This window comes from Enoplosus armatus, chromosome 3, assembly GCF_043641665.1.
Source record: "Enoplosus armatus isolate fEnoArm2 chromosome 3, fEnoArm2.hap1, whole genome shotgun sequence".
NCBI classification, from domain to species: Eukaryota; Metazoa; Chordata; class Actinopteri; order Centrarchiformes; family Enoplosidae; genus Enoplosus; species Enoplosus armatus.
The window spans coordinates 17,223,941-17,243,451 of record NC_092182.1 but is presented as its reverse complement, the minus strand read 5'-3'; the positions used below and the strand labels follow the sequence as shown (position 1 = coordinate 17,243,451).

The window sequence follows — 19,511 nt, the reverse complement described above, 5'->3', positions numbered from 1 at the left end:
GTGACAGATAAGCCAGCTGAGGACTGTGCATCTAAATCATGTGTGTCCCGCTCTTCCTTATAGCCCATCTGTCCTGCTTCTCTTTTACCATTTGAGCAAACTGTCTCACTCTTCTCTCAAACTGACCTGCTGTCTATCTGCTCTATATTTTGTCCTCTCTTATGCTGTCTGCACTCCTCGTTCTATGGATTTAACAATTTTCTTATAATACATTAGGAATTGGCAGCCTTTGTTAAAAGTCCATCTTCTTCTCCTCCAAATCCTTAACCCCCCTCTCTGTCTCCAATAATAAGTGCTCTCCCTCCTTCCTCCTCCTCCTCCTCCTTCCTTCCGTCCTTCAAATTACATGTTGCTTACAACATAAAGAAAACAAACATGAGGCAAACAGTGGCCGCACGTTCACACTCCTGCAATGCAAGGATAGAGGTTATTACAAGTATGCAACTGCCTGGAACACAACTCAGATCTGATTGTGAGATGCAAATCTTTTCTGAGCAGCGAGCTGAGACTCAGCTGTCTCATATGGCAACAGGAAAGGTGTAAAGGACATCTTATGCACAGCAGTGACACCTGTTGTCAACAGAACATTCACTCTTTCAAACTAAAACACATGTATCCAAATATGTTATCTAAGTTTCACATGAAAAGTTTGTCTGTTTAGCTGCTCATTTAAGAAACATTAAGCATTTCAAATATGTATAACCAAACTGATCTTATTTCAGGTGATGGAAAATGATGAGTGCCTCCATTGGCCAATGGGACCTATGACAACATTCTTGCCGAGCTAACAATTAGCTGGTAACGAACTGACCCCAGAGGATTATCATTTATTGGCCCAGACTCCTACGTGGGACAGCAGGCCCTGTGCCATTATTACTCATGTTCTGCATCTGTGCCTGGATTACAGCCTCTGCATGCTCACGTTGTCAACAGAGCCTTATCACTGGATGCCAAGGCTACAAATACAATACATACTTTTCTGAGAGGAGTATGTTCACAGACTAGTATCAGGTATTACTATGTACCACCCTTCTTATCTTCCTCAAAAGAATTTGATATTTTTGGACGAAATCACCTTTGAAAATTAAAATTAACATGACATTTTAGACAATTTTAAACGTGTCTACGTAAACCCAAAAGAATTGCAATAAACTCAACAATTTTAGCTCTAAATCTGTCTTTCCTTTTTGAATGCCAGCACACATAGGATGAATACAACCGGAGTCATTCATCAAATCAACTGACTTCACTATTCACAAAGAAACTGAAGCGGTAATACTTTTTTAAGCACTATAAAGGTTAACTTTTTCTTTGTAAGAGGCAGTGCAATCCGGTTTCTTGTCATTCTGAGTAACTATGGCGAGAGCTATCAAAAAGAGAGGAATGTAAAGTATGCGTGGTCAGAACGGCTCTGAGAAAAAGTTCCCTCGCTAAGACAGCAGAGCTGGTATGGGACCAGCAAGCGTGGCATTTGCTGAGAGCGAATGTAGGACGTGAGTTCTTTAGCCAATATTAAGGAAAGTAGCCACAGCCCCAAATTCAAGCAGGCCATTTTTTAATACATTTTGATGTCTTAAAAAGTATGTACATCTTGGCCTCTCCAGTGTGGTGGATGACTCTTCATACAACCTTGTTCTGAAAGACCCTCAATGCCTGAACACTGACACGTCCTGATGGCAGGTGAAAAGCATCAGCTGGTGGCAAAAAGGTGTACCAGAGGTATACATGTGGCTGTCTACACCCTCCTCAGGCCAATAATGGAGTTTGCTGAAACAAAGAAGGCATTGCAGGGGAATCTTTTTTTTAAAGCCACTTACAGTTTATATCTAAATATAGATGGAACAACAAACAGTTGAAAGTAAATCACTTTAACCGCATCTTCTCTAACTTAGCTACACACAACTATTTTAGAAATGAAACTTGTCTTTCCACAAGTGAAAAAACATGTTGTCTTGTTCAGAAAGAAAAACACTGAGCAATGCAAAATGATTACTGGTGTGTAAATGTACCGAGAGAAGAAATTTCACATTTTTTAGTCAAAGTGCAAAACAGCAACGCTGTGTGTAGAGAAAAACAAGGGTCGATTGTATTTAACCTTGTGACTTGCAACTGTGACCCTTTGACACTTGACCTTTGACCTTGTGACCGTAGTGGCCCCTTGCCCCTCTATTCTTAAGGGCCGCCCGCTGAACCACGACACTTAACAAAGCAGTGACAATGACGTAAGTACCTGTGTGTGTGTGTGTGTGTGTGTGTGTGTGTGTGTGTGTGTGTGTAGTCAGTTAAACTGCAGAGGGAAGTGTATCTAGAGGCACAGAAAGTTGGATGTGGGAGGAGGGTAAGACAACAAGAGATAGACTGACGGTAAGGAGGAGTGACTGGGAAGCTGTCACTTCCCACAACCAGCTTTTCATTGATCTTGAATAAGTTTACATTTAAACCAAGTTCTCCTTGAGCAGTATGAGTGTTCAGTGAGCAGCACAGACAACCCACCTCCTGAGTACATGTAACAAGCCTTTCTAAACCCTAATCCTCATTCAAAATAAATACACTTATAAGTAGACACTTATTATAGTGGTTCAATTTTTTAAAGCAATAGTTTGACATTTTATGAAATGCACTTATTGACTTTATTGCCAAGAGAGAGATGAGAAGATTGATACCTGACTTATGTCTGTCTGCTCAGTATGAAGCTACAGCCAGTAGCCAGTTAGCTTAGCTTAACATAAAGACTGAAAACAAGGGAAAACAGCTATGCCTGGCACTGTCCAAATATAACTTCGCCTACCAGCATCGCTAAGCCTCACTAATTAACAATTAATTTAATCTGCACAAAAACTGAAGCTTGTCTTGGCCTGGCGCAGTGAGGAAGGAGCCAGGCTAGCTGTTTCCTCCTGTTTCTAGTCTTTATATAATTCAGTGTTTTCAGACGAGGAAAGGCAAATGTTCTGTCATTTGCCAAATTATCTGTAAGTATTTACCGATAATAAGATAAGAAGTTACTTACTAATCTAACAACACGGTACAGTATAACAGCCATGAAGCCAAAACATGAGCAGAGCGACCAATGATCAACTGCTCAAGTTCAGGAAAAGTAGCTGCTGAATTGAATATGTCCTTACAAACATCAAATTGGTTGATTGGAACTGCCCCCCCCCCCCCCCCAAAAAAAAGAAAAAATCAAGATTTGCTGCTTTTTAGCAGTAAAAGTTTGACCCTGAGAAAGATCGGTGTCCAGTCGATGAGAAATACAATGGAACATTCAATAGTTTCACTTAAAATGCATTAAATGCAAACTGCCATGAAAGCACATAACAAATACACCCTGGCTCATAAACAGCCTATCATATCCCTTGATAATGGAGCTGCTACGAGTGACACACAAAAAGCCAATCATTCAGCCTTTTTTCTCTTGGTCTATATTAAAAAAAGGTCATTAAAAAAGATTGCGACATTTTAGCCATATCGCCCAGACCTTAGTGCAACCCCTGTTATACTTTATCATTTGACCCACCCTAACCATTTGGGTAGACCCACAGCGCACCAACTCCTGTTTTGAGGCCAGTGTCAAGGGCAATGGCAGGATTCCTACAGTAATACATCACATACTGTAAATGTCTTCCCCGATGAGAAATAAAGAGATAAAACGGGTGTGAGAGAAGAAGAACAGGAGTGTAACAATGAAGTCAGCATTAAAGTGGGACAAGTTTTACTCTGTACATCGTCTGTACATCACTATGACCTAGTCATCAATGAGATTGTTATAGCGCTCATAAAAACGTTGCTGATAACCAAGATTTATCTACTGCAAACTCCTTGACACACACACACACACACACACAATGAAAACAGGCGATAACTCAAACACTGTTAACAGTTTATGACATCATGGTGCCCCATCTATCAATAAAAAGGCAACACAGACACTGACTGGGGAGCTGAAAATGGGCAGTAAACCCTGGTGTGTCAGACATTAGAGCATATAGTCTTTCATGCATACGCTACAGTTATTCAACTTGTCTTGCATGCATGCACAAATTTGAGCAAACACGAAAATTACAGCATGCATAAACAACCACGCAAGATGCCAGCATGATCCTCATTGTCCCCTACTGTTTTGTTTGACTGTTATGTTTGCTGCAGACCTCTACCACATACGCTTAGTCATAAATTATAGTCGCTTGCTCACTCACTCACACACTTCAGATACGTGCACGTCCATTCATTACCAGCTGCGACAGCGTGTGGCTGGTATTGTTTTCACCTTATGAGTATGAGAGACAAAACTGTGACACCTGTTGGAGCGGTGACTACCACAGAAGCAGTTTTGTACTTTGCCAGATTTTGGCAAAATGATAGCATCACAACCGTGTAAGACTCAATCAGTTAAAACAGTTACAGGCAGGTAATGGACGGTTATTAAGTGCATTCCTAAAGTGTATAAGGGTATTCAGTTTTAGGTTAGATCCCATAAGTCTGCTGCACTAATACTAAAAGCAGTCCTACCAAGATCAGTCCTGACACAAGGCACTCAGAGAACCAGCCAATCCCCGGAGCGAGTTAAAACTGGACCAGGGTTGCAATTCAACATAGATGTGATGTGATGTATGATGGTAATTTTCCAACCAGCGTTTTATGGTTTTTACCAATGATTATTGCGTCTCTCAGTCGGAGCTGGTTTTATTTCTGTATAGAAAGCCAATCCTTTGTCGTAATTTGTCAACAAGGTTTTATCACTGGGCAAGTAATAGTTTGTTCAGTTGTGGTAGCAGCACCTTGTCTAATGATGTGTTCCTTTGAAAGACAGATTGAAAGATAAACGTACCATAGGTGCTATGTTTTGTTAAAGGAATAGTTGGAGATTTTGTGAAAAACACTTATCTGGTTTTGTAGCTGAGAATATTGATACCACTCTTATACATACGGTATACATGGAGCAACAGCCACAGGACAGTTTTGCTAGCTTAGCTTAGCATAAAGACTGGAAGCAGGAGGAAACAGCTAACTCCAAGTAAAAAAAAAATCAGCCTTGTTTAACAACTGTGTCGTGTTACACAGATAGCATTGAGAAGTATCTGTCAGAAACCTGGACAGGCCGGAGGGCACACCCGCTCCTCGCTGAAAAAGCTCTACACACACCCAAAAACCCAGCCCATCCCACCCACGGGCACGAATCCTCTGTCAAATTACCTCCCACCTAGAATACTGTTTGCCTCCAGCAAGGTTTTGACAGTGCCATAATGCAAGCTGATGCAAGCTCTCCGATTTCACTTTCAGTGTTGATCTGACTATCCACCACCGAGCAACGACAAGCTCTGACTAGTCTCGACTGCTCACTTACTGAGAGGACTACCACGCCATCATCAAAAGATTTCAAATGTGCAAAATCTGATCAGTTCATCTTGCAGTAGTTAATTCATATACAACATAAAGTGAGGACACCAAAGACAAGAACTAAGGCAGGATGAGATTACCTCTGCTAGTGTGGTCCACCTCAGTGTGGAACTGCAGTACATGATCACATTGACCACATTGAATTACAGTTTGTCTGCCTGCCCAATGTCAAATTCAGCTTTCATAATCTATTCTATGAACAAAAACCGATAAACATAGACAACACTATCCAAATTTTGCCTCAAGTAGCTCATCCAACAAAATTTGAATTAAAGGGATGGAAACCCAGCAAGGACCAGATTCAGTTCAATTTTGTGTAACAGCTAAGTTGCTCAGTCAGTTGCTTGTTGTATGAGAATGTATTATACTGTAAGGTGTTCCTATTATTTTGTCTACAGTATATACTACCCACTTAAAGTGATATTCAGCAATTAGACAGAAGAGTATAGAAGTGTCTGTTTTCATAGGCTGCTTCCCTTCACCAAGAGCTAAGAAAAGACTGGGGGTGTTTGAACAAACCATGGAAACTATAACAATGAAGGGGGGATTCTGTATGTGTGTGATTGTGTGTGTTTTCTCTAAACAAACAAGCGGGATTTCAGTGTACAGCATGTGGATCTCTGCGTGTGCAGAAGTAGAGCAGAGGGCACTGTGCAGATTTCAGCCAACCACCTTCTCTTGGCACGAGTTCTTCTTTTGTTGTGGTTCCTGTCAGAAACAAAAGGTCCATATTCCATCTCTTCAGTAGGGCCCTAAACCACCGGCCCTCTTTGGAATGACAGGCTTTGATCTAACATCCAAGACCCAACAAGCACAGTCAGGGCCTGCTGACTCGCAGTGTCTCTGAATTTGCACTAAAACCAAATAAATAACATTTTGTAAAAACTGCTATATTTTAGAAAACACTGAGCTACAAACAAAAACATTTTGAGCTGTCCTTGGAGCCGGTCCTGTGGTGCAATCCAGACTGTTTAAGGTTGATGTCAAATACAGGTTTGCTTCCAGGAAGGGTGGAGCACACTGCAAAATCTTCCAAGTAGCCACCAAAATTGCTATGGAGGGGTGATGGCCAGTATTAAGCATTTTCCCTGCATTCACCGTTAAATATAAGAGATATATATACATATACAGATTACAGATTGCTTTTTTAAGTGTGTCATTAGTGTATATACAAGGCCAGGATTATTTGATTTAAGACTTGTGATTAGTGTTGTTCACAGACAACAGGTGGAAGTTGGGAGTTCAAGCTCACTGGCAGCAAAGATCAGCCCTGCTGAAGTGTGTGCATATATACTGTATGTGTGTATAAGTTAAGTTAATAAGTTATGGTATTAGTTTGGTTTCAGATGTTGAGGTTACTTTTTTATATATGTTCATATCAATCTAGCAAATAACAAATTATGATGAAATGCTTGTCGTGCTTTTCCTAACAATGGTACAAATGTTGAGTACATTTCTGCATTATGAATGCACTAACCCTACACTCATGTATAGTTGTTGATAGAGACCTAGTACTTTGTGGTAAAGAATGTAATTGCATATTTACAATAAAGAGCACTGTCCTTTACTGCCTTATCTTTGAATTGAATGATTAGAATCTTCAATTCTAGTCTTTTAAGGAGAATATCAGTTGCAAATAAAAGACAGATTAAATTATTTATTTATTTGAAAAACATGCATAGGTGCAAGTGGTGTTTTCAGCCCTAATTCTTGCATGCAGGTCTTTCTTTCAGGCTGCAATAAACGCAATCACGAATAAACTAGGGTAATCTAGCCTGAGAGGCAAATCAGGGGGCATAAAAAACTGCCAAGCACTCACTGCTGCTCCCTGCTAAAGCTTAATTCCTCTGTGCACATGGTAATGATTGAAGATGAATGTATCAACATTTCTATCCCCCCCGGTGGAAATTACACCCTTGTGTGTGAAAGGCAGGTGTGTTCTTCCTCATAACCAAACACATTAAAATAGTGGAACTAAATACGTGAAACTGCAAGGCGGGATAGAAATGTAGATCTAAATTTGTGATATTTCAAAACTGTAATAACTTCTGCTCTGTGACAAAAAAGCTGTTGCTGCTATCAGCCCATCACAAGTATTCTGTGTGCAAACTCCATGTACAGTAATTTGAAAGCAGACAAAATCCCAAAGGGTTTAGAAAGTCCTCAGAGAAGACTGACCACATTTTCATAAAAACGAACATAGACAGCCTTAATTTTAGATAAGCACTCATATTCAAGCAGCCTTAATTTATCCGGGCCAAGGCCAACAATCTATTCTGGGATATTACTGTTGTATATTTTCCACTTTAGAGCCAAGCAGTGCGACCTCGGACCAATACATTATTCATGAACTGTAATTCCACTTCCCTCAAGACAGCGTTTGAGTAATAATCAGAGAAATTCATTTCCCAACAGAGATGGGTTATCTGCTGGAGCGTGGTTTTAAAAAAGTGAACAATGCTTTTCATTTCAAGCTCTAAATGTAACTGCAGCACCGGACCCCACAAGTCCCACTTGGTCTTTCTGAGTTACAGCTGCTGTTGAGAGGTGGTATCAAGTGCAGCACAGACATTACAAAGGCTTGTCCTAAATCCATACAAGTAGGCAGAGGTTTCTGACTCAATTGCCTGTCGGCCTGGTCGGGTGACTGGCTCGCAGCTAGTTTGGCAGACTAGCTGGTTGGTTAACTAGCTTAGCAGGCTGGCTGGCTCACCCACTTCTCCTGCACTATTGTGGAAACAGGTCGAGCGCATTGTCTTTGGACAAAGAGGCCGTGCACGACCCACAACAAAAAGTGACATCAGCGCAGAGGAAAAAACAAAAACACTGCAGGGGAGCTGGAGAGCAGAGGAGGAGGGGAGGAGAGCTCCCATTTTACTCAGGAGTGCAAGGAAGCTGATATTCAGCTCATTTAAGCCGAAACATTATGGGAACAAACTGCTGACATGGGAGACGTCACAGTTGAAGCTCTCTCAACACACCAATGAACAAAAGCGATATTCTAAAACTTGATCAATTATCATGCATGTCTGAAAAAGGAACCTGAAGAACTTGATTCCTCAATGTAAAATGGTTCTTTTCTACCAAATTACAATATTCAATTCAGTACATTATTTGGCTTCCTTTTAAGAACTGAAATCACAGTGTTCCCTTACGCTTCAGGAGCTTCAAATTCCTTCACAGCACAAACAAATTCATAAACAATCCCGAATGCACCTGCTTCACGCTCAGCTTTTTTAAACGCCTTTTCTACAATGGTAAATTAAGTTTGAGAGCAATTTTTAAATACATGACACATGGGTTAGGGTTAGGGTTAGTTAAGCTGTTTAGGAGAATACAAAAAAAACAACAACAAGCGAAACTTCCACCTCCAAACAGTGCAGATCAATTATCAGTGCTGAATGTTAAGTGTCTCACTCAACTCAGGGGGCCTGCTGGCTGTGGAGAAGCCTGCTGACAAGGATTGGCCATTTCTCCTAATCTCGGAAGGAATTTTTTTTCAGCAACGCCAGAAGTCCTCAGACATGATTAGGAGACGAGAAAGGGAAAAGACAGAAGAAGACAGAGGCATGGGAGACTGAGAGGAGGAGATCAACAAGGAGGCATCAGACAGAGAAAGACATGGAGACGGAGAACCACCCCACCCTGCTTCCAGTGAAAGCAGGTTAACACAAGCAGCTGGTTAAAAACGCAGTGCTGGTGGCAGTTGAGTGCGGTTGGTCTTATTTGCCTGTGTATCTGCAACTGCAAGCCCGTGAAGCACAAAGACGCCTATTGTCTTACAGCAGAAAACAGGGCCAAGGCTCATTGCTGAACGTAATGTTGCACACTGCATCGATACGCAGCGAGACTCTAATGATGCAAATCGTAAAGCTTTTGACAGTCCAGACAGAAAGAGTGTCACTTCTACTGACGCACAAACACAAGGAGGAACCGGTATAGTCTGGTCAAACTTACTCTCTTCTTCATTCGCGTGAACAAATGATGCTGCTCTTGACAGAACATCCAGTGGTGTCTCCATGCTTGGATGCCTGTGGGACAGAGGGGAGGGCACTGTGCTGAAAATGTTAAGGTGAACTGTTTGGCTTTTCATCTCTACATAGCAAGTCAATAAGAGCTCTGTTTCAAGATCTCACAGGCCTGTAATTGTAATCACAAACTGATACCTGCCAAGATGAAATTGTTTAATAACATCATTTGATAAATATAAATGTGTGTTTTTTTCATTTAACAAAGTCTGCCAAACTTCTCAGCGCATCAGTGTTTAATGATGTCTTCACACAAGCAGCAGAACATGAACGTTGCCGTTGCAGTAGAATACAGTTGTGCAAATATCAGATATAACATTAGGGCTGCGTACTTTGATTATATGTTAATCGTTTGGTTTATAAAAAATCATAAATTCCCACAGTGTTTTACATGTTAGCTTAAAAAAATGACTTAAACATTCATACTTTTGACACCTACAGTGAGACTTTGCTCATAATAATTCTGTACTTTTAATTAAGTTTGAATGCAGGACTTCTACTTGTATTGTAGTATTTATAAATTGTAGTATTGCTCCTTGTAAAGTCCATGAATACTTCTTTATTGTCCCCTAGTTTGTTACAATATTAATGACCTTCCTGTGATATATTGGGGGGGTTTGTCCTACAGTGTTGAGTCTTTAATGTAGCTGCGCTATGAAAAGTATTTGTGGATAAAAAAAAAACGCTCCAGCGCGCTTCTCTTCCCTCTTTCTGCATTCCTAAAATACCTTTCCCTCATTTCTCCAGGAAAACAGCGTTTTGAGCAAGATTATCAGGAAAAACCTGCAGCTTCAGACTAAACTGCAAACACCTCGGGTTTGTTGTCCTGCAGCTCGTCACAACACAACACCACACTGTCTACGTGGTAAAGATGTGCGACAAACTTTACATCACACGAATGACTCGGACAAAACTGAAACCGATGATATTAGCAGCAAGTGCGTCCGCCTTTATTCCCGCTAGCCCGGCATTTATACCAGCCTGCCTCAGTGCTTCCTTATCGGCCCCTCGAGGGGGTATCCAAGAGGGTCCACAGCAAAATAAAAGCTAAATTATAGCTTTAACTCGCTGGCACTGCGAAAGAAATGTATCGCTACTTGATTTTGTGATTAGGTTTCACTCTCTGGACTCTGTCCCACTACACAGAGACACAGAGACAACTACATGTCCCCAAAATCCCCGGGGGAAAGCGTAAAGCTACAGGGGGGTTTATTGACATGAGAAAGTTTGGGAACCCGCCAGTGCCGCTTCATGCCGTGAATGAAATGTAACCTTCCAGTAAGAAGGCGGATATTATTTCAGCCCCGTCTTAAAACTGCTCTCAACGCAGTCTTCATTTACACGCTGAATATTTCCCGAAAAACTGAAAAAGAAAAAAAAAAGAAAAGAGCGCACTCTCATCCTACAAACCCGAAACAATGTCAATGAGACACAACTTCATGTTGAGCAGCACTTACCTCCTTCAAGCGCCACTTTGGTATCTTCCAGTATGATTACGTCCACACAGAGAAATAAATAAAAACAAAACACAGTATATGTATCAAAAACAAAAGCCGCGGCTAAACGGTCCAGTACGAGGGAAGACAATAGTAGCAGAGCTGTCGGGGCAAACTTGGTTGTAGGCTAAACGAGGAAGAGGAGGAGGAGGGAGGAGGAGGAGGAGGAGGGAGGGAGCAGGAATGCCTGGAATGATGGAATTCAGTTCCTAGCAGGTGGTGAAAGTGAAGCGCGCTGATTGGTGGAGGACTGAAGCAATGATATCAGCATGTATTATGATAATGAGGCATTGCATCACATCCTCTGAAGGTTAGGCTGCTGTCACTGTGGTTGTTACTCAGGGAGTCTGAGGAGGTGAAACATTTAGCAGATGGTTAAGCAGAGCTCCTTCCCTTGACTGCAACTTTATAGGTGTCTTTGAGCAAGGCAGTTAACCCTTACCTGCTCAGTTTAGTGTCTGTGTGAATCCTCATTGGTTGTAACTCTTCCTGGGGTCCTAAAATATACAGTATGAATGTTTACACTTACAGCACATCATAACACTACACTTTAAGTCCCCTTACTTAGTATTTATAATCAGTGTAGAAACATTTAATAAATGGGTAATAACACATTATAATGTAGTGGTATGAAGCTATAAAGTCTTTTAAACATTTATAATACATTAATAATCTGCTAACAACTAGATTACAGTGTGTTATACACTGAGATATGAGTCTGTACATAACTGTTTGTTTGATTTTATCATTATTTGGACATCTACTCACCTGCCTTGTTTGATAACTGTGGGTGCTTCTAGAAAACACTGTTTCGGAACTTTGAAACTATTTATTTCAAAACAAAGTTAGTACACTACATTTTTATCCGTCTTCAACTTTCAGCCATGCAAGATGGGTGTACATTTTTATTTTTCATTCACTCAACTAGTGTACTTAAGTATAATTTTGAGGTACTTGTACTGTGCTGAGTGTTGCTATTTTATACTCCACTACATTTCAGGAGGAAATATTGTACTTTTTAAAAAGAAAAGTACCTCAAATTTGTATTTAACTTAAGTAAATTTAGTCACTTTCCATTACTAACAGCAGTAGTTGGTTGTGTTTGGATTGCCAAAGGAAACAAACTGTCCCCAAGTGCACAGAGATGATTAAAAAATGCATTAAATGCCGGTAAGTTACCAGTAAAAAAAGTCCACGCAAATGTTGCGAGGTAATGTGAGTCGACCATGACATGATTCATGTGTCCACAAATGAGGTCTTTTCTGAAGTATGACTCATGATGTGGCGAATAAAAAGGAGGATTAAAACCAGTGACAGCACCAGGAAGTAACTGGCACCACTGACTGCACTTGAATAAAGGACCAGTTGACCTTTATTAGATGTTGTCTTTGATATTTGTGATTATAAGAGAGAATATTATTAACCTTAGTTTTGATTGCCAAATTATACATATATATGTATATTTATTTTAAAACAAATGTTATTAATTACATATGAACATGATCATTTTTGACTGATTTTATATTCATATTTTTTAATTATAAAGATAGTGGACTCATTTGGCATTTTTGTGGCTTAAACGAGGTAAAAGAAAATCATGCTACTGAAAACAGAGTAATCATAGATGCTGTTGTATTACAAAGTTTATTAAACCCATTTCTTGTAACTGAATTAGACTACAGCAAATATTTGTGAAGAACCAATCAATGCATTTTCCCATTGAAGACCTCCAGCTGTCAATATGAGCAGCTCATAACAGTAGGGTGGGCAGAGAGGTTACAGATGAGGAACATCTTTATCATAAAATAAATGTGATCCTATGTTTTTACACCAGTTGTCACACCAGTCTTCATTAAAGTCCTCTCTCACAAAGACAAGAATTACCGACAGAAATATATATACACATATATAAATATATATATACATATACATATATATTTCTGCATCTTAGCTGCCCATCATCTCTCATCTAGGTAGCACCATTCAGTTAGAAAATGCACAGATACACTCGTATAATTCAAGAGATGATACTAAAGTCTTTCCTTCATCATACTTGCGGTACTTGTTGTGTGCTGTGCTCACACTGATTTTGTGCTGTGCCTCTAGACATAGCAGATTCAGCAGTTCCTCTCCAGTCACTGTAGTCATTATCCAGAAAGGTCCAATCTGTAGTGGCTGTAAATGTCAGCCATAATTCAGTCAGGCTCGTGAAATGTCAACCTCTTTTCTACAACTTCTTTGAATTGTGTGATAAAGGGAAATTGTACAGAAGGTTCTACACTATTCAAACACAGACTTACACCTGGTAAGGGATCCCATTCACAGAGGCTATGCAGTGAGACAATCTGAGGTGAGTGTGTGATTGTTCCAGCCACAGTTTGTCAGATTAGAATCAGAGGACGGGCGTCGATTGAATGGCTGACAGTTAAAGAGAAAGACGGGTTCCTGGTAACAGACAGGATCAGGACATCTGTGAGACAGACGGCTTCCTCCTCCAACCCTTCCACATCTTCATCAGTTTCTTGGAGCTGTACGACACCGTCTTCCACAAGCCTGGGAAAGACCAGGACACACAGTGCACTGAACATTAACAACCACGTTAGAAGAACACTATTTCTACATTAAAACAGATGTAAATGCACAGTGAAAGGATTAAGAACACCCTTTAGAGATGTTTTCAGTTTGTCCAAAATACCATTTCCATTTCTTAAAAGTGGAAAGTCTTTCATAGCATTGTCCATGTTTCTAATTAAAAAGCTATGAGGCACACAATGCTGAAAGGTCACATTAAAGTAATAGATAGATTGAATAGAATAGATTGACACTTTGGGAAATGAGCTTATTTGCTTTCTTGCCAAGAGGTAGATGAGAAGATTGATACTACTCTCATATCTGTACAGTAAATATGAAGCTACAGCCAGCAACCAGTCAGCTTAGCTTAGCACAAAGACTGGAAACAGGGGGAAACAATTTAAGTTAATGGTAATGAAATGCACCAGCACCTAACCCTAGCACCCCTTAAAACCATGAATTTTTACACTTGTTTTTTTGTACAGATTAAGCAAATGTGATATAACATGTTAAATACTGAATTTTAGGCGTGCTGGTGGGACGGTTGTGTTACCTTTGCACATAGCCAGGCTAGCTGTTTACTCCTGTTTCCAGTCTTTATTCTAAGGTAAGCGGCTGGTGGCTATAGCTCCAAAGTTAGCATACACAGAGTGGTATCTTATGTAACTCTAGGGAAGAAAGCGAATAAGTGTATTTCCCGAAATGTCAAACTCTTCCTTTCAGTGATCTGAAGCACCAAATCAGCCTACACTAACACAAAATATCAATCAAAGAAGAAAAGACTGCCTACCAGCTGTAGCAATGCCTTTGATACTCTGTGTTATACTGGACGATTTCACAATAGATGAGATACCTGAGGAGGAACACAAACATGAAATTAATATCTCATCACCTGCAATATGATTTTATGACCGCTACTTATGGGTAGAGGCCCATTTACACAAACAAATTCAACATTCAAACGTTTTCCCTAAAGAATCAGTAGTTTGCTACTTACTGTATCCATACATCTCATTCTTTTGCTTACTGGCATATAAAAAGATGACAAAGTGATGAATTCTCTCTATCCATGAGTTTGCTGTTTGTTAGTATGTCGGTACATTGGGTACCTAACATTATTCAAATGTAGCATACCTCATCTAATATTCACCACACACGACATCGGCCTGGAGCTGTACAACCAATGTACACTGTATCTCAGATTTTAATGAAACTTTCTCTCTCTGCCTGCTCCTTCTTCATCTTTCCTCCCTCTATCTATTCCTCTACTCCACATCCCTCCACCCGTTCTTTAGGCCAAACCTTGTTGTACGACAGCTCCGCAGTCTGGGTCCTGAGCAACCTGCAGCAGGATCTCCTCCACGTCTCGGTTTTTCCCTGGAGGATCCACCAGTTTTGTGATCTTTTGCTGGAGGGTCCGAGGCAATGCCATCAGCTGGATAAACTGGCCCTCTGGACTTTTGTCAACCTGCAGGCACACACACACACAAAAATAAAAGAGACACATACAGCAGACTGAAAACCAGCAGCAGCCCCGACTACCACATCCACAGGTCTCATCTGAGCGGTCAGACACAAATGTGGACCAATACATTGTTATTAAGAATGAACTGTGATAATGAGATAAAAAATCTGATAACAATATATTGGCCAATATTTATTTTTAACATAAACTTCTTTTTAAATGCTTTAAGTGCTTTCCGATGAACAAACTAAATCACCTCAATCTTTCGCATTCCTGTACTGCAGTTTCTCATTATTTAACTGTCTAGCTCTCGATACCGATCGTCAATACCACACACTCTATTGAGGATCAGAGCTATAGACCACAATGAGAATTATAAGTATATAAATATATTATGACTATAGTGGGTTTTTTTTTAGTGAAGGTGAATACAAGCATGATTAATTTCAGTAAGAGCAAAGCATTTATCCTCCGCTATTTCCCTCAAATTTCAAGTGAAATGTTTGACTGAAACCTGCTTCCTTGGGTGATGCAATAACTCAGACATAGTAGACACAGTAGTAGTGGCTACAAATAAAAAGTATGATAGTGTATTATACTGTATGTACTCTGGATGAAGGGTTGGGTTTGGGCTGGGGGGCAGCTGGAATGATTTGAGTGAGTCAATGCATTGACAAGGCCACTAAAGTTAGTTAGTTAAACTTCTTACTGTGTGAATCCAATGCATATCATATAGCTGGTTCATGCATGTGTGACACCTGCTTCACTGTCTCATGACAAACAAGAACACGAGTGTATTTCCCTTATGCATGTGTTACTCACACACATGTGACACTCCTAACCACTTACTAAACATGTTATTCCAGGACGGTGTGATGAGTATTTCGTTGATACAACAGGGAGTGGTGTTGAAAGTTAAATAACACTAAAAACTAGATTAAATCATAAACCAAGAAAAATGTATATGAATATGTATTCAAGCCATTCCATGTGAAACATAGACATATACAAACATTTCCATGTTGTCCTAGCTAATGTTGTATAAATACAGTTACAGGTAACAAGGCAGAGTGCCAAGTCAGTCACACCCCATTTAAAGTTTACTACCAAGGCTGTGAGCACACTCTGTACGTATTGTTCCTTTTAGTTTGAAAATGTATGTGTCTGTTTCACAGAAAGAAAGGCAGTACAGTTAACCTTTTTATGGCAGTTATGGCAATCCATATGTTTTTTGAAAATATTTCTATAACCATTTTTATTTTTATTTTAAGACTTTCAAGGTATCAGATAAAAACGACAATTTTTAATTTTGTAATTTAATCTAGTTAGTAGGGCCTCAGCAGACGGCATGTAAATCCACAAACTTTTCTTCTGTTGAATGACACTGTACTACAGAATCATTTTCCCATGGATGTTTAACATTTGACACCATTGTGGTCCACAAATAATGAAACATGAGTGACAAAGAGGCAAAACTGTAGATACAGCACACAATGTATTGTACGTATGTGTCCTCTGCATTTGCATGTGTGCCATGTTTTACCTCCAGTTTTCCTTGTTGAGGTTTGTAGACCACCTGAGGGCAGTCCCGCAGGATGTTGCTGTACAGAATCCGGAAGTGCTGAATGTTGTCTTTGACGATATTGGCCACCTTGGATTTATCTTCTCCAATCACCATTCGAAAATCCCCTTAAGAAGCACAGACATATGTATAAATTAACCTGATTAGTTCTATGTCTTGAGGTACTAGAACCATCAGCCAACTAACCCAGAACAAATAACGTCCAGCGTGTTGGATAGCACAGTATTTGCATTAGTATTCAAAGTTTTTGAACCACACAGGCCAAACCAGTATTACAAAAAAACATAAGTTTAAATAACCTTGTAATATCAATTGTGTGTGCACACTAAATGAGACAGAAAAAAACTAAAGAGTAATTATTTTCATATCTAAATCTAGAAACACTTATCGCTGTGTAATTAATACACAGAGATAAGCATGCATGCATCTTATAAATGTGTACGTGTTATAATTATCTTCAGGTTTTTGTTACCAGCATAAGAAAGACCGGCTATCTGCAGGAAGAGGTCTTCCTCAGTGAAGCTCTCTGGCAGCATGAGGAAGGAGGCTGTCACAGCACTCTTCAGGTTGGCCACCAGAGCAGCACGAAGCTTTCCATTGTCACTCTGCACCAGCATTTTCACCTGCGTGGAAACACATAAAAACATGCATGCACACATATAAGCATGGATGCAAACATTTGTGCACGCATGTTTTAGCAAAAGAAGAAGAAGATATAACTGATAGGTCATCATTTTGTCAACTGTGCAACGACTCTTGTATCCTTTTTGAACATATTTTAAACAACATTGTCAAAAGCTAAGAAAACATTTGACTGGTTTGACAATAAATTGTTTGTTCAATAAATAATTGCACAATAAAATAATCAGTTTTATACAGCTCAGTTTTTCTGATTGATCCAAGCCTGATCATGATACTGACTGGTTTGTGAAGGCGTCCAGCAACATACATGGTCTTCCAGTGCATCAGGTCATCTATCAGAGACTCTGTACTAATCACACCATATTTGATTATCTGAGAAGAAGAGAAGGTCATTAAAGTATGTAGTTCATGAAGTGTATCCAGACAAAAACACTGTTTTATGTATTCCTTTTACTGATCTGCATCAGACCTAGCAGCTAAGGCTACATTTATTCTGCTAATAGCAATTATTGTTGGTAAAAACAAACACTAAAATCAGACAAATTACAAAAGTGAATTCCTGTGAGAAGCAAACACGAGGAGATTTCAGTATAAAGTGAGAATTGGACAGCTTCATTACAAAAAACAAGTAGTCACGGTGGACTCAGAACGCTGGTGTAGAAAAAGATGCTGAAACATAAAAACTAGAGACAAGTCATTTACCCTCCCATCCACTGGCACCAGCGTGTTGTAGTACACCGAAGCCCCGTGTTCATTTTGTACAGAGCTGATCATCGTGGGCCCCAGCAGCTTGAGGATGGAGTAGTGTTTGCGATTCTGCAGCAGATTCATAGTATGCCACGTCACCGGGTCGTCCACCGCAAACACAAAGTCCAGCATGTTCTTCTGTATATATTAGAGGTAAACACAATAGGGAACATCACATCATCTTATACAGTCAATTAGAGTTTAGGATACAGCTTCAAATTCTAACATGTAGTGATTGAGGCAAAAATTCAATAATTTCATAGTTCATCATTTATTGGAATTATATTGTGATGATATGATTACATCATGTTAATAAAGCTCTGTTGTCCAAATTAATGAAACGGCACAAATTGTAATACAAAATTTAACAAAATGTGTTGTTGTTATACGCATGCAAATAGTTTTGTCTTATGTAATGTATTACAGTGGTGCACAGTTTATTGCACTGAAATAATTGTATTATTTTGTGTTAGATTATTGGAATAAATATTCAAATATATATTTGAAGTATTGTGATAGTGTATTTATACCAGAAAATACTAAATTAATATAGTGATATTGATTTCAAATATCCATATTATTAGAGTGATATTGACCTCACCCACATTGCCTACCACTTCATGTACTAGTACTGAGCCTAGCTCCTAATATTATGCAATTTTCACTGTCTGTGAGGCTGAAAACCTACAAACAACATTGGAGACTGCAAAAAATAAACAAACAAACAAAAAAGTACAGGATATGTCCTTTTTGGAAAATGGGTCATTAGTCTAACTTTATTTATTCAAGCATGTGCACTATAGAAAGGCTGTACTACAATGTCACTGTAACGATGTTGTACAGTTATTATGGTGCAAGTTTAATGTCATGTGCAATGTTTGGAAACTAACAGGGCAGGTGTCACTTACGTCCATTTGACCTTGGTTGGTCCCGTGTTGTTTGAAAACGCCAGATCCATAAGCAAAAGCTAAACTGATGTCCTGTGGAAACTGTGACAGAATCCGTCTGTAAAACACACCGGTGTTGTGCAAAGCTGCAAGAGTCATTTTGAACTAGTTAGCTAGCTATGACACCTTTCCAACAGCAACACGAGCTAGTTTATGAGCGGGATAACCGACAAAATAACGTGTAAATTGACGTTCCGGCCGCTTTGAGTAATAGATACATTTCAGACTGAGAGACTCGATGCTATTAAACACCACCACAGCCACTTAATAGCACTAGAAATATCAGTTTTATCGTTTAACTACGTCCATCAGTTGAGTTTGGGTCAGCTGTGTGTTTGACAGTCGCCTAAAATATACGTCACGGAGTCTGCTCTGGGCTGGAGGCTCACGGGAAATCGAGTCAGTGATGCAAGGTAAGCAAACGCAACCGTCAAAACTGCCGTCAAACAGCCTTAAAAAAGTATTATTCTGCGAGTTATTTTGCAGTTTGCTACGTCTATGGTTGAAATGTAAATTGGGCCCCACTACATGTTAATACTTGGGGGGAAAAATGAACACAATTTTAACAGCTCTGAATTCAACCAGCAGAGGGTAGTTTTGGACCAAGTTTAGCTAGGTAGCAATGAGGTAATGCTGATT

At 39.7% G+C, this 19,511-nt stretch overlaps 2 protein-coding genes across 4 annotated transcripts in view; both read right to left on the bottom strand.

Annotated features, from left to right (window-relative positions):
- The window catches only part of vgll4b (vestigial-like family member 4b), a 38,511-nt gene extending 27,504 nt beyond the window's left edge, over window positions 1-11,007 (bottom strand). The window contains exons 1-2 of the mRNA XM_070902436.1: window positions 10,880-11,007; window positions 9,352-9,425 (exon numbers count right to left, since the gene is read on the bottom strand). Of these exons, the coding sequence (XP_070758537.1) occupies window positions 9,352-9,415 (64 nt within the window). The 5' untranslated portion in view covers window positions 9,416-9,425; window positions 10,880-11,007. The remainder of the gene's footprint in view (window positions 1-9,351; window positions 9,426-10,879) is intronic.
- A 1,536-nt stretch (window positions 11,008-12,543) lies between these two features.
- On the bottom strand, window positions 12,544-18,995 carry tamm41 (TAM41 mitochondrial translocator assembly and maintenance homolog). Of its 3 annotated transcripts, none has more exons than XM_070902857.1 (8): window positions 18,834-18,995; window positions 17,881-18,063; window positions 17,458-17,550; window positions 17,009-17,159; window positions 16,498-16,643; window positions 14,792-14,957; window positions 14,280-14,342; window positions 12,544-13,471 (listed from the first exon to the last, which is right to left on the bottom strand). In XM_070902857.1, exons 1-8 carry the CDS (start codon window positions 18,969-18,971, stop codon window positions 13,380-13,382), a joined length of 1,032 nt encoding a protein of 343 aa, XP_070758958.1. In that variant the 5' UTR covers window positions 18,972-18,995; the 3' UTR covers window positions 12,544-13,379. The 3 variants fall into 3 exon arrangements, with proteins under 3 accessions (XP_070758958.1, XP_070758959.1, XP_070758960.1); XM_070902858.1 differs by having other exon boundaries at window positions 17,881-18,060; XM_070902859.1 differs by lacking the exon at window positions 14,280-14,342 and having other exon boundaries at window positions 17,881-18,060.
- Between the last annotated feature and the right edge of the window lie 516 nt (window positions 18,996-19,511).